Source organism: Coturnix japonica, chromosome 4, assembly GCF_054131305.1.
Source record: "Coturnix japonica strain WE chromosome 4, WE-NBRP24, whole genome shotgun sequence".
In the NCBI taxonomy this organism is placed as follows: Eukaryota; Metazoa; Chordata; class Aves; order Galliformes; family Phasianidae; genus Coturnix; species Coturnix japonica.
Genome location: NC_140666.1, coordinates 12,704,223 through 12,728,222, shown reverse-complemented (window position 1 = coordinate 12,728,222; position 24,000 = coordinate 12,704,223). Strand labels below are relative to the sequence as shown.

At 43.7% G+C, this 24,000-nt stretch overlaps 2 protein-coding genes and 1 non-coding gene across 22 annotated transcripts in view; all 3 read left to right on the top strand.

Annotated features, from left to right (window-relative positions):
• The first annotated feature begins 912 nt into the window (after positions 1-912).
• RBMX (RNA binding motif protein X-linked) lies at positions 913-15,352 on the top strand. Of its 9 annotated transcripts, none has more exons than XM_015860346.3 (11): positions 913-946; positions 2,256-2,382; positions 2,573-2,679; positions 7,799-7,970; positions 9,061-9,177; positions 9,546-9,660; positions 9,762-9,887; positions 9,978-10,066; positions 10,564-11,876; positions 12,760-12,848; positions 14,348-15,352. In XM_015860346.3, exons 2-9 carry the CDS (start codon positions 2,274-2,276, stop codon positions 10,869-10,871), a joined length of 1,143 nt encoding a protein of 380 aa, XP_015715832.1. In that variant the 5' UTR covers positions 913-946; positions 2,256-2,273; the 3' UTR covers positions 10,872-11,876; positions 12,760-12,848; positions 14,348-15,352. The 9 variants fall into 9 exon arrangements, with proteins under 9 accessions (XP_015715832.1, XP_085402251.1, XP_085402256.1 ...); XM_085546125.1 differs by having other exon boundaries at positions 9,963-10,066; XM_085546126.1 differs by lacking the exon at positions 913-946 and adding an exon at positions 1,918-2,004.
• On the top strand, positions 2,436-2,500 carry LOC116653436 (small nucleolar RNA SNORD61). Its single transcript, XR_004307263.2, has one exon. It is a non-coding gene; the product is annotated as a small nucleolar RNA SNORD61 (small nucleolar RNA).
• Positions 15,353-15,905: 553 nt separating the features above from the next.
• Positions 15,906-24,000, top strand: part of ARHGEF6 (Rac/Cdc42 guanine nucleotide exchange factor 6) — a 30,613-nt gene continuing 22,518 nt past the window's right edge. For 8 of the 12 annotated variants that reach the window (XR_014945640.1, XR_014945639.1, XM_085546112.1 and 5 more), the window contains exons 1-3: positions 15,906-16,657; positions 17,629-17,712; positions 23,120-23,204. Coding sequence is in view for 7 of the 12 variants with exons in the window: in XM_085546112.1 (XP_085402238.1) it covers positions 16,493-16,657; positions 17,629-17,712; positions 23,120-23,204 (334 nt within the window). In the remaining 5 variants the exon portion in view is untranslated. Of the gene's footprint in view, positions 16,658-17,628; positions 17,713-20,525; positions 20,691-21,625; positions 21,789-23,119; positions 23,205-24,000 lie in introns of those variants that run through there. The other 4 variants (XM_085546117.1, XM_085546116.1, XM_085546115.1 and 1 more) reach the window with 4 other exon arrangements.

Genomic DNA, 24,000 nt, shown 5'->3' with positions numbered 1-24,000 from the left:
CATCAAGTGCCAGCAAGAACGGCTGCTCTGCTCCCCTGTAGCCTGAATGAAGGCTTTATGAAGTAAAAACGCTGAATTTCTATAAATACCCACCAAGGGACAGCTGCCCAGAAAATTGCTCTTTGTCATGGAAGTATTAAACCGATCTTTTTGGTTATTAGTTTTTTTTCCCCTATATTTCTGGAGGGAATTACATTCCTTTTTTATCCCTTCTGATTGCATTTCCTGATGCGCTTCTAATTCCTTCCCTGCTTAGACATTTGGGAGACATGTATTTTATGCTTTATCATTTGTTTTAGGCTTATTTGATTCGCTGCCGTACGTGCAGATCTATTTCTGTGATTTTTCTACGCTTTTTGTCCTGCTTTTCTAAATATGAAAACAAAACCCCACACAAATGAGTTGTACGTGACCAGATTGTTTATGCATTCACTAGGGCTCTCCTGATCCCCTTATCCAGTTGAAAGCCCAAGTATGATGGTAAAAAGCCTATATGGCTGATGAAGATGCTCAAGTGTGTTACAATAAAGGTCCAAAGTCCCTCTGGATTTGCACTGTGGGTTTAAATATATTGTTAGACTTCATGTGGTTAATGTGTGATGATATAGGTGAAAGCTACCAAAAAAAAACCTTCATTAAAGAAAAAAAAAAAGAAGCATTAGAACTGAAATATATTATTCAGGCTTGGAAAATGATTTGTCTTATTGAACTTGGAACAAGACAGTGTGTGATATAAGCTGTGCAACGGACCTTAACACCCTGCTCTAGTTCATATGGAACTAAGGTTTTGACTGGTGTAATGAAGACACTGTGAAGGAAGCCTCCCCCTGCTGGGCTCCGCGCCGCTTACATCCGGGTCCCCAGCCGGCGGTGACGTCAGCGCTATAAAGAGCCGCGGCTCCTTTGTTCGCTCCCATTGCGCAGTAGCGGCAGGGTGGGAGTGGAGGTGAGTGCTGCGAGCCGAGCCGAGCAGGCCCGGGGTCTTTAGGGATGGGGAAACGGGGCCCTGTCAAGTGAGGGCTGGATGTGGGAAGCGAATTGCGATGAAAGGCTCTGCTCGCAGTGAGGAGCTGCGCTCCGCTCGTCGCTGCGGCCCTGGGGCGAGGCGAGGTGGAGTCCGTCCCGCCGCCTTCCCTCCGTGCCCGCCGGCCCACGTGTGGGTAACGGGGCTGGCTGTGGCGGGGCGCCGGGGGGCTCCGGTGCGAGAGGCGCTCGGCCGCCATTTTAGGTGCGGGGGTTTCTCGGCGTGCTCCCACCGCGTGGGCTCCTGTGCCTCGGGGAGCACAAAGGGACGGCGGCTGCCAGGGCAGAGGGCCCGGTGCGAGGCTTGGGGCGATCTGCTTTGAGCCGAGGCATTCATCTGGCGCCGGGAGGGAAAGCAGGCCCTGCCAGATGTGGCCGCCATTTTGTAGAGGTGTATAGAAAACGCGGAGGGTCCGGCGCCCCCTTCTTGTTCTCCCTGCCCTGCCCCGCGCGCCGCTTCGCGAGGCTCAGAGGAAGGCGGTCGCCGCTTGGCCGCCTGCGCGATCGGGGCGGCCCGGCATCCGGCAGCGCCTTGTAGAGGCTCTTTGTGCCGGGGAGCTGTGTCCGGCTGGTCTTGTCCCGCTCCTCTGAGCCGTGTTGGGCTTCAGGCTCGGTCTGCTATCCATTCAGTGTTGTGCAGGCCTCGGCTTTGACATAGTGTCTATGTAATTAGAATAGCATGAAAGATTGGAGTTAATTTGAAGTGTTGGCCTACCTGACTTTAAGCTTAAATAATGTTAAGATAAAAGCAAAAACGTTGTATTTACTGGGAAAAAAAATCTGTGACAGGAGTGAGAGCTATTGAGTGCTTGTATTATTGAGTGCTTGTATTACCATCGAGGGCAAAAATGCAGTAAGCTCAGCTTTTCAGTGTTTACCACCTTCACAGAATCACAGAATTGTAAGGGTTGGAAGGGACCTCTAGAGATCATCGAGTCCAACCCCCCTGCCAAAGCAGGCTCCCTACACCATGTCACACAGGTAGGCGTCAGTTCTAGCATCAAAGATCTCATCAGAGCCTTGCTTTGTTTCTTGGGGTTGACTCTTTTCTACTGGAAATGACTGCTTCAACTCGTAGTTATTCTATTCCCAGTTATGTTTAACGTCTCTTCTTTGGCATCTTGTTCAAAGAAATTGGGCTTGAATTTGAGGAAGAGTGAATATTCCATGGGATTGTCTAACAGTCTGCTTCATTCTAATGTTTTGTCAATGACGACTGTGTGCTTTTGTAGGTCTTTTGTATCGTCAAAATGGTTGAAGCAGATCGTCCTGGGAAACTGTTCATCGGAGGCCTGAACACAGAGACCAATGAGAAAGCCCTTGAGGCTGTATTTGGCAAATATGGACGCATTGTGGAAGGTAAAAAACAAAGAATAGTCTTGCCGTTTTAAAGTTAAAAACAGCAGAAAACAGCTGTGATGACTCTTACAACGTTGATCTTATGAAATGATCATGTTCTCTAAGAAGTTCTGAGTTTACAGGTTAAATAAGGGTTAAGGAATTGCAACTAGTTACAGAAGTGGATAACGTGGTTTTATTTCCACTGCAGTCCTCCTGATGAAAGATCGTGAAACCAACAAGTCCAGAGGGTTTGCTTTTGTAACGTTTGAGAGTCCAGCAGATGCTAAAGATGCTGCCAGAGACATGAATGGAAAGGTAGGAATTGAGATGTGCTTCGTTGTTGCTGCTAACCAAAAATACTGCTCTATGGAGTTAAATTAACTCATAGTAAGACTTGGAAAGATGATGGAAGGACAATTGAAAGATTGTGGAGACAAGTCACGGTGTTAAATTTGGCAGGATGACTTTACTTCCTCTTGTCTCCATGAAGTAGGAATAGCTTTCCTCTGATTCTGGATTTGACAGCAGAAGGTGAAGCCTGGCTGTCATTTAATTACTTAATTGGTGATGGAGAGCTTTCTGGTAGACGGCTTTTCACTCTTGCATGCCTCTTATGATGCTTTTGTTTTTACTGTACCTGAACACAGTACTGCCTAAGTCATGTTTTTAGGGAAATGTCTTGCCTGAAAACTATTGAGTGTTTTCCCTAATATGGGTTTGATGTGACTTTGCTACACTGTGGTGTTGATACATTAATTTGTAGGTATCCTTATGTGTGGTGTGTATGTGACACTTCTTGCCAATTACAGTGAAGCTGTTCTGCAGTTGTCCAGCAATTGAATTTGTTTATAACCTGCAACAGAACTACACAACTTAAAGAAAATATGTACTAAATAACTAATACATATTAAATCTTTAAAAAGGAAACCAAATCTCTGAATTTGGGGCAGAGTTTGAGATTGGCATCAGAATAGCTTGTTGGAGGAATGTTGGTTATTGTGATCTAATTTTGCTTCACCGTGTGTTTGAAAAGCTGAATGTGAGTTTGTGAGTAAGTGTTCAACAGCAATTTTCAAATAAATGCTCTCTTTAGATGGTCATGTCCATTGACTTGAATTTCAGACTCTGTCTGTCATGTGTAATTGGAAGAGATCAGTTGTAAAGATCATGCTGAATTGGGCTTTCTGCTAACAGCATCTCTTGGAAAGTTAAGAAAGCCTCTATTTAGAATGACTGAATAACACTTCAGCTTTTGATATGTTAGTACAAAGTAATGACTATTTTCTTTCAATTAGTATAGTCCATAAGTAAATCATAGTGAATATTTGCACTTACAGAATAAGGAAATGAGTTTGTAGTGTTCACAGATGATTTGTGTAGTTATACTTAGTTATTCCTTGTTTTGTGTTATAGCAGACTTTCTGCTGTGTGTGCTGCTTAGTTTCTGGGTTCTTGAGGACAATCTGGTGATGATTAGCATCACTCTGTATGGAGCCTTCTTCTCTAACTAGTCATTTTTCTTAACATGGACAGTGACAAGTCAGGTAATGTTCTTTCTATACCAGTTCAAATATCCCTAAAGGTGTGTCTGTTACTGCGTCTATCTCCATTGCGTAGCTTACTACAGTTCTGAAGACCTGTTCACTACAGTTTCAAAATCCTGATTTCCTGTGAGTTAATAATTCATTTGAACCCCTGCATAGATTAACTTCAAGCACCAGTAACAACCTGTTGGACTGAAAGGAGTCCAGTCCCCAACACAAAGAACTGCTTGTGGAGTGCAGAATTTAAATGAAAATCACTCTGAAAATAATCAGCTGTTGTATATATATTCACACTGGAAACATTCATGAAAGTAATGATTGGTGAAGTAGCTAAATGAGTTTATATTTTGGAACGCACCGTCTGGATCCCTTGAGAACTAGGAAGTACTGACTTGTGGGTGATCATTGTCGTGGCTTGTGTCTAGAGCTGCAAATCCATCGTCTTTTGAAATTTGAACCGCAGTGTTTGAAAACAACATATTAAAATTTGGCCAACAATGGCCTTCAGTGTAAGCCTGCAAGTGTAGCTGTGTATAGTTCCAATTCTTTACCTATCTAGCTTGATTTAGTGCCTTGCAACCATCTTTCACATCCACAACTACTTCATCAGAAAGCCTTCTGGACAATAAGTGATGCTGATACTTCAAAAAGACTGCATTCTGTGTCTGAAGAGGAGTGATGCTTGCGGCATCCTGTGGGAGGAATTCATTCTAATCTGACCAAAACAGGAGTTTTTCTGACTGTTTGGAAGTGATGGAGTGCTCATGAAAAATCCAGGCATTTTGAAGGATGCAACAGCAGAAACTCAAGCAGCCTGTAATGAGAAACTTGACCTGCCTAGCCAAGGGGAAACAGGTGATGTATGGGCAATGTGTAGCTCATTCTGTCATTCCAAAGAAATTCAAAGTTGCAGCCAGCAGAAGAGGCTGAATTGGATGAATTCTGCAAGAACATAAGAACATACCTTAACTTGCTGGAGCTGGGAGAAGAAATGGGGTTAAATATGTTGCATTCCAAAGTGGAACAGGCATAAACTAGTCTCACCTTGCTTGTTGATAATTTTAGTCCTGAGGAAGGAGGTCAGGAGATAATGGCTTGGGGGGAAGGGGAATTTCTCAAATTACTTTCTCTGCAAAATTGGATCAGTTATAGCCTGAATGGCACAATATAAATATTAAACTACTTTACAGCATGTTCTTTAGAAAAAATCTTAATTGCAAGGTAGCGAAGTCATCATCCTCATGTCATAAAGTGTACTTTCTTGTCTAAGTACAAGGGAATACTCCAAGTCTGTAGTGAACATACTAACTGTTAAGCTGTTCTGTTGTTCGTATTTGAAGTCCTGAGTACAAAAAATCTATAATTAAAGAGAATGTGACTTCAGAAGAAACATCTGCATCAAGCCAAAGATGAAGTTCCATTTGAAGCATTCTGCTTTCCCAGTTGAAGACCTGTCAAGCCAATTGGAGCATGTGGAGAGGTTGGAAGTGAATACTACTATATCTGCTACAGAAGATGACCATCCTCTAATGAGCAAACTTATTTCCAAATCTTCATGTGAAGAAGTGGTATAATACAGAAAAACTCAGCTTAACAGAAAATGATCTTCAGTTCTTTCATGTATTTGATAAGAAATGTTCATTGTGCGTTGACAAGAAACACACAGAAATAGTGGTGGAATTGCAGCAGCATCAACAGTAAAATGGTCTATTGGAGGGGAAACACCAGCATGGTCATAGGCTGCTGGTTCATGCAAGCTTCTTTGGAATATTTGAATAACGGCTACTCAAACTTTCCAAATAACACTTCATTTAACCTCTGTTTTGCAATGCGGACAGTTCTCTAATTGTTTGCTTGAGGTTCCCTGGACACAGAACAAAACCGTATAGATTGTTCATCACACATGCAGGAATTTTTTTAATTGTGGTTGCAAATCTACTGCTGTCCTTAAATGAGCATACATAGTAGAATTGATTTTTTAGCACCAAGGTAATGCTACAAAACTGTGCCCATATCATACTAAAAATGCTAGTGTAACACTTGGAATCAAGATTATAAACACCAACTAATGGGTGCTTGTTTTGACAGCTGATGTTTTGGGCCCATTGAAAATTTCTTGCTCTGAGATGACTTGTCTGAATTCTGTCTCATCAGTAAGATGAGTTCTTTTCATTTGACTGAAAAACATATAAAAGAAGATGGTTTTCCCTTTTCAAGTTTATCGTATTTTAAAACAAGTACCTTGTGGTTAACAGCAGCAGAAAGATCTTGGACATTAGATGCAAATCAGACTGCTTGAAAGCAGTTGCAAAGGAGACCTATGTTTTGCCTCAGTAATGTACATAAGTGCAAGGCAGAAGAAAATAAGGAATAGAAATTATTAAGAATGCCTTCTGTGTTCAATCAAAAAAAGATTTAAAAAAAGATTTAAAAAACCACGAAGTTCAACTTCTACATCCATGCATTCAGAGCCCCTGCAAGTAGGAAGGGATGATATTTGGGCTCAAAAATTCAACATTGTTAGTTGTCTGCAGCTGCTATCATGGTAGCAAAACTTAAGGCTTTAAGCCTTCCTTTCCCATTGTGATTTCCCATTGTCATTCCCTAGGTATGAGATATTAACAGTTTTAAGTTCCAGTGATTAGCAGTGTTAATGTGTGCTCCTGGAATGTTCTGAGCTTGTCATGCCAAATGTCATTGAGAAACTACGTAAACTAAGTCAAAACCAAGACCAGTGTTACCTTGCTAATGTTTATTTTTTTCTCAACAAGGATTGAGTCAAACCTTTGGATATCCACTTTCAATTTTTCAGTAGTAGCTACAGCTCTGTATGGTGGTGGAATGCATCTTCTGCTGGAGTGGATGATTTCAGTAAGGGGCAGATTTCATTGGAGAGGGAAGAAATTTAAGTTTTACCTCAATAAACAACCACCAGCAGCTTAGAGTGAGACACTTATCAGCAGTTTTCTTCTTTTATTGTAGTAATGTGCAATTAACAACACTCTTAGGCATTAGTTGTTATGAATATTAGCTTACAAAAAGTTGAGTGAGCTGCATTTGCCAATGAAGATGTGCAGTGCACTAATTTCAGTAGAGCTTAATCTTGACTCTGCTCTTCTGACCAAATATGTGTCCTCTGAAAGAGGATGCAATGGATACACTTACTGAGTTACAGAGTATGTTTTAATGCATGTTCATATTTGAGGCATAGTAGCTGTCTGTGGAGTTCCTGTTAATGCAGGTCTGTGCTCCAGAAAAAGCATGCACTAAAAAAGAAAAAGTCCACTCTAGAAAAGCAAGTAATACAGTAAATGGTGTCGGTCACCTCTTTTTTTTTTTTTTTTTGAAAACTCACCTTGAAACAGTAGAAAAGGTCTGAATTACCATACTCAGTCTGCTTTGTAGATGCTGAAATTACTTCTAAATACTTCAGTGATCACCGTTTAATCAGGACGTCAAGAAAATGTACTTAAAACGGCCTCCCCATTGCCAGAAACCCCAACTGAAGCTAACATACCTTCAGCTTAATCCTGTAACTACTGGTGCAGTCAGTTTCGGTGCAAAAGTCCGTGGCAATTGGAAGTAAATTGGAGCTCATAAATCATATTTCATTTACGGAATAAATGACATGGGGCTGCCGTAGTCATTGGACACTTTTATTTTGACAAAATGCTTTCTGATGCTGCTCTGTATTTTTTCCATCAATACCACAAGAATGAAGTTAGGCCAAACATGCTGCTGAGTACGTGGGGACTAATACTGAAGACTCAATCTGTTCTAGAGTTGCTCTAACTTTATAATATGGAAGCCCTATAATAGTGAAGCAAGAAGGGCTTAATTTAAGAAATACAAACGTGACTGAGCAATAAGTAAAGCAGCTTCTTCTTTAGTCATTAGATGGGAAAGCAATTAAAGTGGAACAAGCAACCAAGCCATCCTTTGAAAGTGGTGGTAGGCGTGGGCCACCACCCCCTCCACGAAGCAGAGGTCCTCCCAGGGGCCTTAGAGGTGGAAGAGGCGGAAGTGGAGCGAGAGGACCACCTTCAAGAGGGAGTCACTTGGGTATGTATTTACCTATCTCATTATATACTTGGACAACATACAAGACAATCCCATTGGAAGATGACAATAATCCTACTGGAAAAAGTCAAACAGCTGACTAGTGCACTCCTTGTTCATTATTAAAATCATGAAATAGAATCTCGGCAGTTGAGTCAAATTTTTGATTAGGCAAGTACACCTTACGAAAAAGGCTTTCAAATGTGAAGATTCCCTTCTACATACATCTAACACTCTACTTGACTTTTGGCTATGAAAGAAACAAAACTCCTGCCCTGCACGTGAGAAAGGAAGCTTTCTTGTATTCAAGGTGAAAAAGTGGTTCTCATCCATCAGGGTAAGGGAAGCGCTTTCTGCTCTTATTAGCAAGAGGACTAAACTCACTAAACTGTTGCTGTTTAAATAATTGATCCTTTGGGGTCACAGTGACAATGAGGAAAGCTAAATGTTGTTCGTGACACTGTTTTGAGTTGAAGCTCTCTGAAATGGAAGGATAGTACACAGCTCGATACCGGATGTACTTTAATTTAGATAATACCTATTTATTCAGCAATTTTTCAGTATTAAAGCAGTTACTTAAAGCAGCACGTGAGTTATAACAGCAAAAGCTGTAGTGCAGAGAAAAAAAAGCCTCTGAAAATACTGAAAACTCTATTCTTGGAAAGTCTACTTAGTACGTCCTACAGTATCTCTGTTCCCTCTTTATGTAGGATCTTCTGTAGTGAATCTTCCCAGGTGGCTTTTGTCTTCTGAAGACAGTAACTTGAGCATTTAGCCCAAGACTGATGACAGATCAGAGTTTTCTTTCTCCTTTGCAGCACACACTGTGGCTTTTAGATTACTTCTATAAGACAGTTCTTAACAGGAATTTAAACTGTGAAGAAGGTTTATTTGGCATGCTCTCAATTCTGCCAGTAGCAACTAGTGGCAACTGAAAAAAACAAGAGGAAGGTATTTTTAAGGTCTAATAGTAGAGGTTTACTGTTGGTCACACAGTAGCGGTAATATCAGTTAGATTACTGAAGTTGAGATGTTAGGGACGTACGGGTAAGTACTACAGAAATAACAAGTTGCTACGTGGCTTATCTTCTAGGGTCTTCTCGAGGTCCACTTCCCATGAAGAGAGGTCCACCTCCACGAAGTGGAGGCCCTCCACCTAAAAGATCCGCACCTTCGGGACCAGTGCGTAGCAGTAGCATGGGAGGAAGAGGTAAGGACTTGTTAAATTGCTTTGTTATCTTGTAATACCTTACTTGTCAGAAACTGATGACAAGTATTGTTGGGTTTTTGGTTTTTTTTGTTGGTGGTGGTTTTTTTTGAAGTTAAACCTAGCATGGACTTGTTGGTTTATCTATTAGTTCTTGTCATAAACAGTCTCAGCTGTTATACCCACCAGTATAACTGGTGTGTGATCTGTTGTGTGTCTTTTAATGCTGCTTTAAGACTTCGTAAGCAGAAAAGTATTGTGAATGTAGGCTACAGGTGATGCTTTTAAGTCTCTATGAACCATTAAGTAGTAATTGCCTCAAGTCTTCTGTGTGGTTAAGTGCTAACTGTATTATAACTCTTCTCTTTAAGCTCCTGTGTCACGTGGAAGAGACAGTTATGGTGGTCCTCCACGCAGAGAACCAATGCCATCACGAAGAGATGTCTACATGTCTCCAAGAGATGATGGCTACAGCACTAAAGACGGGTAATTTTTCTTAACGATTTAGATTGGCTCAATATTTATCATTCTTCAGAGGATTTTGATCCTTGATTACTGTGACATAACTGAGTTCTTGTTTGTTGTAGGTACTCGAGCAGAGATTACCCCAGCTCCAGGGACACACGGGACTACGCACCACCTCCACGTGACTATGCATATCGTGACTATGGTCATTCCAGCTCACGTGATGAATACCCCTCTCGGGGCTATAGGTATCTACTACTGGATTTTTGTCTGTGTCTTTTACTTCTGCTGTGATCTGACTGATTTGTACTAAGTCTCAGTAGTCTTTCCTCTTACAGCGATCGTGACGGATATGGTGGTGGACGTGACAGAGACTACTCAGATCATCCAAGTGGAGGTTCCTACAGAGATTCATATGAGAGTTATGGTAAGAATCCATTTTGAGGATCATGTATTAATTTGTACGGGTCGCATGAAGTCTGACTTGTACTGGGTTGTGATCGTGTTTTAGAGAGAAGTGGTACTTTTTTTTCCCCTACAGTGAAAGTGTAGTTGTTGGTTATCATTTGAACACATTGTTAAGCTGTAAGTTAAAGAAGCAAAATCTACAATTCAGAATTGCAGCTATCTCTGGAAAATGTGGCTGAGTTTCTTCTCTAAAATAACAAGCTGTTCTGGAGTACCCAGTAAAGAGCCTGCCTGAATAAACACCGTCTTCATTCCTTCAGAGTCTATTAAATCTACTCACTGCCTGATCGCAATTCCCACTTAAAATGCTGTTAACATAGCAGATTATATAAAGAACATCTCAATGCATACAAAAGAGTAAAAGTAAACATTTAATACAGCAATTCTGTAAATTCAAATTGAAATTGTTTATATAACTTATGGTGTTGCCATATTACCTGACCATTGACCCTGCAGGTAACTCACGTAGTGCTCCACCTGCACGAGGGCCCCCGCCATCTTATGGTGGAAGCAGTCGATATGATGATTACGGCAGCACACGTGATGGATATGGAAGCCGAGAAAGTTACTCAAGCAGCAGAAGTGATGTCTACTCAAGTGGCCGTGATCGTGTTGGAAGACAAGACAGGGGTCTTCCCCCATCCATGGAAAGGGGCTATCCACCTCCTCGTGATTCATACAGTAGTTCAAGCCGCGGAGCACCCAGAGGTGGTGGCCGTGGCGGAAGCAGATCTGACAGAGGTGGAGGCAGAAGCAGATACTAAAAACACTCTTAACTTTTTTTTTGGACCAAGACATTACTTTTCAAACAAAGTAAAAAAAAAAAAACAAAACAAAAAAAAACAAAAAAGTGAAGTTCTATCTTTACTACCAGAGGACTACTAAAAGGAAAAGTTGTTTTTACCTTTTTTTTTTATTGTTGCCTGTTAAGTTTTCCCCTCCGTGACTTCTATGCTTTTGTGAAGAAAATTTAAACCAGTGTTTAATTTCATTTCAGAATTGTTAACATTTCTTTCAAAAGGCAGATGTTAAATGTATAAAGTTTGAGCTGTGTACTAGTGTTGTAATTTCCAAAGTAAAGTTTCCCTGAAATGGCACAATTCCCATCTGACTTTCCTCGTGAACGGAACAAGCAGTACTTAAGCTCTTCCACACGACATCCAACTATCTAATATGGAGCTGGATTGTTCTACATGTTCAGCATCTCGTTCTTAAAGTGTTGTTTGTGATGTGGAGGGTGGTGGGGATGTTCCACAAAAACATTCATTTTTGTCTAGAATTTCAAGTCAGTGTTCCCTGAAGTCAATGTTCCCAGTAGAAAATGCCTTCAGATCTTGTGTTTTAAAAAAAAAAAAAAAAGGTCACTCCACCTGGAAAAAACATGTGGATAATACTAATTTTTTTGCCTTTCTCCTGCTTTGGGGGGAGTTGAAAAAGTTCTCCCCATCAAATGAACCATGTACATACATGTAAGTCAGCTACAGTATACTGTTTAAAAAAAAAAAAAAGAAAAAAAAATAATAAAAAAGTTTGACCAATTCATCAAAGAAGCTACCAAGCCATGCTTACTCATACTGTTTCAAATTTTTGCAACTCTGTAGTGTTTCACTTTTAAAGGAACATCTTTGATTCCAAAGGAGAAAATAAGATAAGCAAAGAAGTCTTTCTCTCCAACTTCTCAAAGGCTTATGGCTTCCTAAAAACAAGTGAAACTTTCAGCATTCCACAGCTGATTTAAAGCAACAAATGCCTGTGAAACAGCAAAGATGGTAAGCAAAGCAAACTAGTTTTTCAGTCTAAGTCAAAATTGAACCAAGTTTCTTCCTCTAGTACGGTAAAACCAGCTGCACGTCATGGCAATGGAAGTGCTGTCTAGATTTTAAAAAAATAAGGAAATGAAATACTTCAATACATTAGAAGTTCTCAAAATTCAACATTTCTTCTTGGATAAAAGCGTTTATGGCACCAGTTTTGAATCTAAACATAAGAATGCAGCTCGCTGTAGACAGAATACTGTGAAGTAGGGTTGGGAGGGGGTATTTTGTGCCCAGTATCTTTCGTTGAAGATGCTCAAACAGACTGCGTGTACTGTTATTTTAAGAAAATTAAAAGACTTGTGAAGTCAGGAATTGATTTAGATTGACAGATGCCATCTCAGCTATTGGGAGTTTGAAGCAAGCCATTGCAAACTTGACATTTAGTTGGATGCCTGACTGTTCAGTTTTGACACAGCGTTACAGGAATACCTGGTACATGTGGCAGAACCTGTGACAAGTTATGACTCAGGTAAAGCCATGAAGTTCAAATGATGCTCTTGAATGTAGTATACGTGAAGACCTCCAACTAAAAGCAAAACCAAAGCTTTTTACTTCTGTTTAGTCCTCAGTACGTTTTGTCATTCAACTTATGGATTTAACGTGGCAGTGCACCATTGAAAAGGAATGAGAATCCATAAGCCATGCAACCAGTCACTAAGTCATTCCAGTCCATTCCAGACCAGTGAATCCTCCACCACTTTAAAGAGAAGTAGTAAAACTTGAAACAGACTAATCTGCAAACCCAAGCTTGTGACTCTTGAAATGGGGGGAAGCACTATAGATTGACTCGTGCTGTAAAATGTATTTTTCTCAGCTTGCTTTATTTTGATTACAGGATGATAACTTCTGGAAGATGCTTCTGAAGTAAAGCAGATCCGTCTGGTTTGGTGGCAGAGATGAGTGATGCCTGTACTGATAGATGAGGTAATTACTGTATTTTTGTAGTAGTTCTGTAGAAGATTTTTGATGGATCTGTATTGGGGTGGACATCCTTAGTGGCTGAAATAATTCTTTCAACTCTGAAAGCAAAATTTGGAGGAGCAAATCTAAGCAGGGCTTTCAATTGCCAAGTTAGGAATTTCGGTGAGTGACTTCCTCCTAAAAGAAATGGTCCACTTGGGGAACCAGTGATCATAAAATGCATAAAGTGCATTTGAGTATGAATGCACCATACTTAGTCTAAGATTCTTCATAAAATAAGACCAAAACATCTGGATTGGAGTAACAGCAAGGGTCTTCAGATTAAATTGTATACTTCCCACTTACTGCTGCTACTTTAAAGTACTTTTGAGATCCAGGTTTTCAAAAGGTGAAAAGAAAATGCTACAGTTGATACTGTGGTTCATCTGACTAATCGTGTTTGATTTTAGGTTAGATCTGTCTTGGATAAAGGAGATAGGTTCTGTTGCGCACCGTGTGATGTTATAATCTCAGTTTGCTTACAGCTTTTTGCTATGTGCAGTGCTTTTGTCAGAACATACCATGAATACTTTGTACGTATTCCTGCCAAGTTCCTGCTTTATCTCAGGGTACTGGATTTTATTTCAGATCAATAAAGGGCATAGTACAGTGATGGGACCCAGTAGATCATGTTCATGGTTGGGCTCAATGATCTCGAAGGTCTTCTCCAGTCCAGATGGTTCTGTGATGGTGTGACATACAGAAGCATCATCTGTAGTTTCTGTTCTGAGGCTGATAAAATATATAGTTAAGTAAAAGCTGCTAACTCACCAGCCTTCTATTTTGGTGTTATTATTCAAAGAATTTCCTCATCTTTGTGGTGCTCTTGAATGTTCAAGTGTTTAAATCACAAATCCTTCTGGAAGTGACACTGAACCATGTTTTTCATGGCAAAAGCACCGGCATCAGTAATAGGGCACTGAGGTGGAGTCAGGAAATAAGTCTTGAAAATAAACTCTTCCTCCACCTACAACAAAATTAGTAGGCATCAGTCTTTAAAGTTTGAGGCTGGTCCATCCAGACCATTAGTCTTGCTAACTAAAAGGTGATTCACTATCTTTAACATGCAGCATCCTAGGTGACAGTAAAAGGTCTTACCAAATCATCATACAGATTGTGTCAAAATGTTGTCAATTTCTTTTGGTATTTATATGCCATGTTGTTGTTAATTCTCTCCATCTCTTCTCTGGGAAGTGGGAAATTAATTAGTCCTGGCAAGTGAAAATCTCTCTCTTTGAAAGTGAAGATCTTTATCAGTTTACTAGATTTGTTTTATCACTTACAGGTGCTTATTAGACTGTGTTGGAATTATTAAAGATAAACCTGATGTATTTTTTTACTCTTGGGACAGTTTGGAAATAGCCAAAATACATTTGCTGTGTATGCAGCAACAACTTGGTGATGTGACTTTGTCTGCTTTGTGCTTTTTGAGAGCATACTAAGTTGAATTTCCTTTCTTTCAGACAAGAAGAAGGCAGTGCAGCAGTGGATATACACTGGAAAATAGAAGAACAACAAAATGCAGCTGGCCAAAGTCGACTTTTGAGCGTGGTGTCACCCAGTATTTGTTTCAGAGTTGTGTTACAATTTAAGGAATTTTCTTTGAAAGTAGCCCATCTGATCTTTTATATCTAAGTATTTCTTAGATGAAAATCAGTTGTCTCCTGTAACTTACATCTTTCAAGAGCTGGGAGTCTTATTTTTATGCAGTAAACATGCATCAGTAAATTCTGCAGCAGAAAAACACTCAGGGTTCTTCTTTACACGCACTGCTTTTCCTCTTTCCTAAAAGAAGAGCCAGGTATAGGAAAGTGAGTTACAGTCCTCTAAAATGTAGAGGACTAAATAGCTCCAAATTCTTCCTCACCAAGAAACCAGACGGAGTTTTACAGTATTGTTGCTTGAAAGTTTCCTATGTCCAAGCCTTCTGGATGAGAAGAAAAAAGTATTGATGCACTGAGTCAGTATAAGTGATAAGTTACCAGAAAGATGAATGTTGTTATGTGTGCTGGGTTCTTAGAAAGCTCCAGCAGGTGCCAGCAGCGCACATCCTAACAAGTGAATTCCATAGAAACGAGAGGTTTTCTTCAAAATGCTGCCTTGGTTTTGATGCATTTTTATCCCGTCTGTGCCAGAGAGTAATGCTCAGGTGTGAGTATTTGATAAAGAAAACCAACCAGAATGGCAGAGGTGCTTAGGTAAGGCTTCTAAAATGAATACTACTTCTACAATAGACAAACTTAAAACAGCTCTCAGTTTTTCAGTAACTAATGAATAAAAGCATGTGTACCCTTTCAAGGTCTTAAAATTAATGTCTGTTTTTTGGATTAAGAGATTCACTTTAAACTTGAGCTAAAAATTGCAGATCCTATGAGTGGATAAAACTGCAATATTTTTCAGCGTTAATAAATAAGCTGTCAAATAAAATAATTGTTTGTTTGAAATAAATTCTTATTTCTTGGAAGAAATGGTTGCTGACCAGTATTCTGAAGTGGTGGTTTATTGTTACGTTTGGTCTTGGTGTATTTCTGTGAGGGTGGATGAATGAACTGGAAGATTTCTGTAGTTGGTTCCTGATGCTCTTCTGAAATGTATGAATTGGATTTGAGGTGGCTCATCAGAAGTATAAATTTGGAGCTTTTCTGCATATGTAAGAGGTGATTTTTCTGAACTCTTGGGAAGTGCTCAAGATATGGGAAATCTTTTTCATTTAGTAGTAGTTGAAACCATTAGCCTGGTATGTGCTTGGCTGCAATAGCTGTGTGCAAAGTAGGCATCAATCTCTAGAACTGCCCATCTACCAGGGGTAAAAACGGTTTGCTTTGGAGGACGCAACCTGTGAAGTATTGTGTTCAGGTTTGTAACGCTGCCTGGTGAGGCAAGTTTGTCATCTTCCCTCTACTGAGATACATCTCTGCAGGTTGGAAGCTGTTCGGTTCTGAGTAGATGACTGAAGTGCCTTTTATTGACATGCATTGTTCAAGGCATGTACGTTGACCCCAGTAGAAGAATGAACATATGGGAAAAGGAAACCTAAGCTGTGAACGTGGAACTGCCAGTACTTGTTTCTACAGACAGCAGCGCTCACAAGAAGTGGGGGGGGAAAAAGCCTTGAAGAGTCTTGTAATTAGTCATAAATCTGAAACATTTAGCACACATACGGGTTGCTGTAGATGCATTGTTAGCAGATGGCAGTGAGGTCTGCGATGTAGCTTCAGGCTGCTCTACCATTCGCGCTGGCTCCTGCTTTGTGTTACCAGGATTTTCACACAGCATCCATTGTGCTAGAGGTCAGAAATACCAACCACAAGACCTGGAAAGCAAAGACAGCCATCCAGGTTTACTGCATGTAGTTTCTCCTTTTACCATTCTCTTTCTCCTTACCCCTCAAATAAGACTGAATTCTTAAAGATTGGATCCTATAACTACCACAAAAAGGCAGCTTACAATCGCTGTAGTTCTGATTTCTAAGCTTTGGTGCTGAGCTAAGAAAAGAAAGTTTCACATTTGAGCCGTGCAACCAGCAAAAAGGGGCAGGAAGATGTCATCACGGATGTGGGTTAGCACAAGCTGCAGCACGGAACCGCGCGGGGGGCAGAGGGACAGCAATGAATCCAGAAGAGCAAGTGGTAACGTGGCTCATTTCCTTAGGAGTTCTCAACTCCCCGAAGAAAATAGTTGATGATCCAGAGGAGTTCCTGAAAGCTGCTCTGAAGGATGGGACCGTGCTCTGCAAACTCATCCATCGGCTCCTTCCGGGATCTGCAGAAAAGGTAAATGCTGCAAGATGTGTTTTGCCGGCCTGAAACTGGTGTGCTGCTCTGTAACACTGCGGGTCAGTCTGGGATATGCTTCTCATTGGTAAGCTGTGTAAGCACTCATGATTAACGTGAACATTACTAGTTCCAGCTGAGGGCAAAATGCAGCTTAGGTTTAGTTTGTTGATTTCTTTTTTCTCTTGCCATCCAGAAAAATGACCACAAAAGGGCTGCAGTTGGCTGAGGTAACACATGTTCATGTGGTGGCAGGAAATACTGGGCCTACCAGAGTTGGAAACGTCCTGGTTTTGAATAAGTTATGCAGTTTGTATTTACGTCAATAGCACGAATTACAGCAGTATAAATACATGCTTTCAGACCTACCTGTAAGATATACAGCCAGTTGGGAAGTAGGTTGGGAGTAGGTAAACCTTATAGTCCAGTGCTTGAGCTATTGCATGTCCAGCAATTGGTAGCAAAGCCATGTCAGCCCCTCCTGTCAGCTCCCTGAGGTGTGTGTTCATATGGCCCAACAGCGTGCAGGGTAACTGCAGGTGAGGAAAAGGGAAGGAGTCCGAGAGATGGGAAATGGCAGCACAGAGAAGCTATTGAATTCAATTTAAATGTCCTCTGTAAGACAGCAGCCATTTATTTATTAATTTTGCTAGAAATCACCCTTGCTGGCTCTTTTTTGCTTAGAGATGATGGTTTAGGACACCGTGTTCTTAAAAGTCATCAGTTCTCACTGCCGTTTGGGGCATTGTCATATGTTGACATTCAAAACAAGATGCCGACCATTTCGACTCACGCATCACTTCCTCCAGTGGCTCTTTCTTCCTGGTTCGACAGCTTGCCTGCCACCCCCACCGCCCCCTCCAGAAGCTTCCCTAATTCAGCACAAAGCGCACATGTCAATATTCATGCAGGCCCTCTGACAAGGCTGTATGGGAGGTAACGCAACCGTCTCCATGCATTTTGTTCTGTAGTATTGCCTGGAGCCTAAAAACGAAGCTGATTGCATCGGTAATATTCAGGAGTTCTTGAGGGGCTGTGCAGTTCTTAAGGTGGAGGTAAGTCACCTTTTATTAGTATTATTTACATTGTGTTGGTGTGTTGTGCTTGTTTAATATGCATATGGAAGCCATATACCAGAGGGGCAGTATCAATAGTCATTCCTGATCTTCTGTATTAATGGCATAAATAGGAGTATGGGTAATTTAGTGTGAATGGGCTGTGAGCTAACAGGTTCTGTCTGAACCATTGGGTGGTGAGGACCTGCTTACATCTTTCTGTCCATTATTGCAGACAAGGGCTTGCAGTTTTTAGCGTTGCTTTATTATAAAGGGGAAATAACACAGCAGCTTTTTTCACCCCCTTGTGGCGTGAGATTCTACTGAAAATGTAACATTAAGTCAATCCTCATACGTGCAAATCATCTGAAGACTAAGGCTGTTCCTGACCTTGTATACCTTCATATACCTGCAGGTTCTATGCCAAGCGTGGTTTGTATTTGCAATGTCAGAGTGGATCAGCTCAGTGCATCAGATCAAAATGAGTTCAGCTCATTTGACCACTACATGTATTTTTTTACTAAGTGCATATGGGTTTAAAATGCGTTGTAGGATTTTTGTTATCCCGGTAGAATTCCAACAGTAAGCAAGAAGCTGATAATTAAGAGTTATCCTTGTCCCATTTAACACTCCAACCTTGGGAAACAAAAGAACTTCTGCCAGGAGCAGGGATTGCTCTGCAAAACGTTCATACAGCACAGCAATGCAAAGTCCAGCCCATGGTAACTCTGTCCTGTCCTCCTTTGAAGGTCCAAGCAAGAAAAGAGACTTTCTTCTCCTTAGATCTCTTTAGCTAACCAGCATGACAGTTTGCTCATTGCAGAGCTGTTTTGCTGATCTGTTGTAGCCCAATAATTCACTTCTAAAAGCCTTTTGCATCAGCCGGGCGTGAGAGCAGATCTATAAGGAAGCAGGGAGGGCTCAGAGATCAGCGTGCCGGTCTGCTGCTGCTGCACCATGTGATCTCAGCTCCTCTGAGAGATTATTTTTCTATTTAAAAACTAATCAGAATGGCTGCGCTGGAACGCATATAGAGAGAACAGAAGTCTTAAACATCTGAAAGATGAGATAGAGGCAGTTCTCAACTGCTGCACTTCAGCATCTCATCATTTAAGCCAGTTGATGATATTGAGTCGCTTTGCGGTTTTCAGATAGGAGGGATCTGCAGCACTGTACATCCAGCTCTAGGGGTTGCTCTGCTCCTCCCTTTTATTTATTCCTTGGTTTAATTCAGGATAAGATTCCTAAGTTGTTTTTTCCTTTTCCTGATGGATAACCCACTCAGTCTTTGTAATATTCTGAGCAGCCTCAGCGGGGCTGACGTGGCTGCCCATCCTGGTCTCTGCGAGGCCTCAAGAGCTGGATAAAGCTTAAAGCAGTTGAGTTTGAGCTTCAGTTTTGCACCCAAAAGTTTCCAAAAGAAATATAGCTGTATTAGAGTGCCACAGAGCCCCCTGTACCCGGGGTCTGGCATTGGATCCAAGCTGGTTCTCCCTTGTGTCACAGGCCTCTGGTCCAGCTGCTGTTTGGAAGACCTTTTGCAGTGGGGATGTGCAGAGGGGTGACTCCTGCAGAGCTCTGTACACGTGCTGTCCTCCCACCAGTCCTTGTTGTCCTGGTAACTCAATCTTAGGGAACGGAAGGAAGGCACAGGAAGGTGGGCAGAACTGTCTCCAGTTTTACTGGAATGGTGAAACACACACTGCGGACTTGGTGGAAGGGAAAGGACAAAAGTGAGCCCTGCCAAGGGATGGCCAAGTGCCAGTGGGCTGAGGGCAGGAGAATCTGTCAGATGGAGCCTGGGGGAAAGGGAAAGATGAAGAGGGGTGAAAGCTCCCAGCCCAGCTTCTTCTTGAGGGTGTAAATGGGAATGATTCATCTTTGCTGTTGATACTGCTGTGCATACAGTGGCAGCAGCTGAATAGCTGAGCATTGCTTGCTGCTGGAGACGCACGGGATAGGAATCTTCATTCAGCAGCAGTGTTCTGTTGCAGTATGACCACAAAGCTGCTGGCAAAGGGCTGGATGCTGTGAGCTAAGAATGGTTTCTGCAACATAAATCAATATCTGGCTTTAACCAGGCTGTCCAGAGGGATCACAGATTGTCATTGCCATTGAGGGCAGAACAGAAGCTATTTCTGCAGCCACAGCACTCGCAACCTTCACCAAATTGCACTTGGATAAAGAGTTTGGGAGCGTGGGCAAAAACCCATCACCCTCCTGCTCCCCCATCCCCACGCACACAAAGCCACGCTCCGCTCTGGCTTCACTCCTTTCCTACATGGGGAGCACCCAAGGTCTGCCCAGCACCGCACAGAGCACACAGCAGGGGATGGATGGCTCCATCTGGAACAGAGCGACCCAGAGACACGGCACAGAGCTGTACGGGTGTGTGCAGGGCGGCATTCCCTCACTGCACTGCGAGGTGTCGGGGGCTTCGTTAGGTGGGCTGAGCACACGGTGCTCTGAGCGTGTCACCACCTCAAGCTGCTCGGATCCATCCCTGTGCTCTGCCGCAGCATCGCTCTTACAAAAACGCTGTAAATGCCATTTATGCAGCTTGGATTTTTCTTTCTTTCTCTATCATTTTCCCTTCATTTTTCCTGTCATCTTTCTTGGTACCTTTCCCAGTTTTCTCCCCTTTCTCCTTTTCCCTTTTCTTTCTCCTGTCCCAGTTTCCCATTTTCCTTTCCTATCTCGATTTTCTTTCCTCTTTCCCCTTCCCCTCCCCTTCCTCCTCCTTCCCGTCCTTTTCCTCCCTTCCCCACCTCCCGTTCCCCTCTCCCCTCCGCCTCCCTCCCGCAGCCGGCAGCGGGGCGGAGCGGGGCGGCGGCGCCGCCTGTCACTTCCCCTTCCCCTTCCTCCCCATTCCCCTCTCCGCGATCCGGCTCCGGGTCAGATCCGCATCGCCCGGCCCGGCCCCGCAGCGGCCCCGCAGCCGCCATGCCCCGGGGCTGCCCGCCCGTCCGTCCGCCGCCGTGAGTACAGCGCGCTGCCCCACGCGTGATTTCGGGGCTCCCCCCGTGCTCACTTCACCCCCCGCCCCCTCTGTCACCGGCTCGGGTTATCAGCATCACCGCTCCCACGCGTGTCCCCTCGCTTTGCATCTCCCGTCCTCAGCGGGCTGCGGGGCTGCCGGGTGCCGGGTGGGCTCAGCCGCAGCGGGTCGGCTCCAGCCCCGCGCCGGCTGCGGGATCAGGGATAAGGGCTGACGCGCAGCCCGGCTACCCCGAACTTCTCCGCTCGTCCCGGGATGCGGGGCTGCTGCCGGCTGTCGGCTTTGGTTTGGCTTGGAGGAGCAGACAGGGTCCCCCCGGCAGCGGGATGCCGACGGGAGCGCTCCGCCCGGCGCTGCGCTGCGCTGCCCGGACTCGTCGCGGTGCGGTGCGGTGCGGTGCGTTCTTCGTCCGGGATCTTGGAGCAGGAAAAGCTCCTTGTAACCGAGAGCGTCAAATGGCAGCCGTGGATATACGGGGGTCGCTCGCACCGTGAGCTCGGAACTGAAGGGCTTTCGCTCGCTGTTAGTCCCAGCTTGTCTTGTCGTTAAGAATGGAATTAGGGATGGATCGCGCTGGAAAAAGAGATTTTTAGCACTAAGCGAGGACTTTGCTGTACGATGAGTTTATTCTGGAACGCGCTGCAGAGCGCATTCACATTGCAGCAGCTCATCCAGCAGTTTTCCATGCCGGCGTTGTTCCACGGTGGCCGTTCTGGACAAATTCCCTATGAAGAAAAGTCCTAAAAGTTGTTGGCTTGCTTTCATGTCAGGATTTTGGTTTGCATGTCATCCTTAGGACTTTATCAGTGTATTATTTTATGCATTAAAAGGTCGAAGACGCGTTTTCTCACTATAGTCCTTTAAAAAAATAAAAAACAAAAAACCAACAAAGCAAACCCATACAACAAAGCAGCCGTTCAATGAAGGCAGGACTCGTTTTTCTGGCTTTCCTGAAGTGGAAGCAAAAAAGGCACGGCTGAGCAAATGACACACCAGCGAGATGCGCGCAGACGCCGCAGCCCCGCCGCCGGCTTTGTGCTCCCAATTGGCAGGAGCTGCTGGGATTCTGCATCCTCCGGTGGGTGCCGTGGGGTCAGTGTTACCATCTCCGGTGCCACAGAGGCTCTGGTGTTGCTGCTGGGGGCTGTGGGGGATGCAGGCAATGGGGTGGGCTCGTTCCTGGCTGTTGGGGTGCAATGGGAGCCGCGCTGCTGCTACTGTTGGGATTGGGGAGACTGTGCTTTTCTCAGAGCGTGGATTGAATTGCACGTGGTCAAAGCCTGTCGGTATCGAGTGGCTGAGTCAGTCTTTAAAAATACTCTCCATAAAGAGCAGCCTTTGTGCTGCCAGGGTTGGGCTGCGTTGCTGAACGGATGGAGAGGGAAAGCCACGCTGCATCCCCATCCCGGGCTCAGAAAGGCCAGTCCTGTCCCTTCAGAACACGCTGATGGTCCAAGAGTGCAGAGAAGTGCCATCCTAAGGGCAGTGCTGCCCTTGAGACTGTTAATTCCCTTGTGCTTGCTAAACTCTGTAGTGCTTTGGAAGTATTTGTACATTGTGTCGGGCAAGAGAGCTTGAGAATCACCTTTTGTGTCTGTAGGATTTGCAGATCTGAGGTCTATGTCTGTGAGACAGCATGGGCTTGGGGTTGTCACCTGGTGGTACCAGGTCTGGGGGCTCCGTGTCACCAAGCTCTGCTTTGTTAGGAAGAGGATTGTTGCTGTTTGTCTGATCAGAGAGCAGATCTCACATGCTGGAGGGGATGGTAGTGCTCTGGGAGCTGCAATTGCCCCTATTTGTGGTGCAGTGATTTCTGAGGCACTGGTACACAAGGCTCAGATTCCCATTCACAGCCATTACTGACTCAGTGTTTCAGTTTTGCTGTTGAGTCCGAGCAGCACAAAATCTTTCAGAGTTTTGCACATAACCTTTTCTGGCTTAAAAAATGGTAAACGCATTATATACGCCGTATTGCCATAGCATTGTATCTGCCACGTTGCAAGAGCAGAAAATTCTCTGTTTGTTTCTTCTGCTGTGAGTGTGTGTGTGTGCGTGCGTGTGTGTGTGTGTGTGTGTGTGTGTATATATATGTGTGTACAGCCTCAATCTCTTTAGCTTTAGACAACAAAAATAGCAACATAATCTCTCCTGCCTTCAAGGCAGCAGAAACCTTTGCAGCGATCCCATCTGCAGCAGCCCAGGTCGGTCCCTGGGTGCCAATGCATGGCCCCAACCAACCCCAGCAATGCACCACCCCATGGGAAACGCAGCCATCAGCCCCCATAGAGCCGTACCCATAGAGCCGTACCCCTGCAGGCACACAGCTGATTGCTCATCACAGCGACGTGGGCTGCTCGGAGGCGAGAGGGAGATGTTTTGTGCTGAACTGACCACGTTCTCCTCTCACAGCTGTTTGAGCCGCATGATTTGTACAGCGGAGAACAGTTCTCCAAGGTCCTGAGCACACTGACAGCTGTAAATAAAGCTACTGAAGGTAAGGAAAAAAAGCATGTTTGTCTGTTGTCTTTTCAAGTGCTGTCTTATAAGTATGCTGGGGGGAGAGGTATTTTACTTGGTAGTTGGTGCTGATTTCTGGAGGCTTGGATAACTGTGCCTGATGCTGGTGGGTCAGTGCTTCACCCTTCCACCAGCTCAGGCTCTGAGGGTGGTGATTCAGAGCTGCTGGGTGCGCTTAGCAGAGCGAGATTATCGCTTCGCAGCCGGGAACCTCTGCTCGGTTCTGACAGCATTAAGGGACCTCAAAGTAGGTCAGTGTAAAGGAGCCTCGATGTAAATGAGAGCGCATACCTCCCGAATGCAAATGGCAGGTTACAGGCAGCATGTTTGAGAGCCGAACAGAAAAACAGATCCATCTGTGGAATATCTTCACGGAATGTCAAAACAAACAGTGCTGCCAGATGCTCACTCAATTGTATCGATGTTCCTCTCCGTGCTTTGTGGATCCCATAATGGGGAGCCAAGCGCTGACAATTGCTGCCGTTGACTTCTCCTGTCTCTCTCAGTGCAGAGATGCTGCTGGAGCAAAGCAAAGCGAGTCACCTCCTCCTGTTTCCATCCCCAGTGTTCAGCTGAGCTGTATTGTCCCGGTACTCAGAGGCTGAGGGACTGCACTGAGCTGGGAATAGCATCTACTTATTGCCCTCATCATGAGAGGGCTGCTTCGAAAGCAATGCCTCCTCTCTTATGTTGGCCCATGACCTCAGAGGTGGATGTTGGTGGGATGTTTTGTAGCTGAGAATTTGACCTATGAAACAATGTTATTGTGTGCT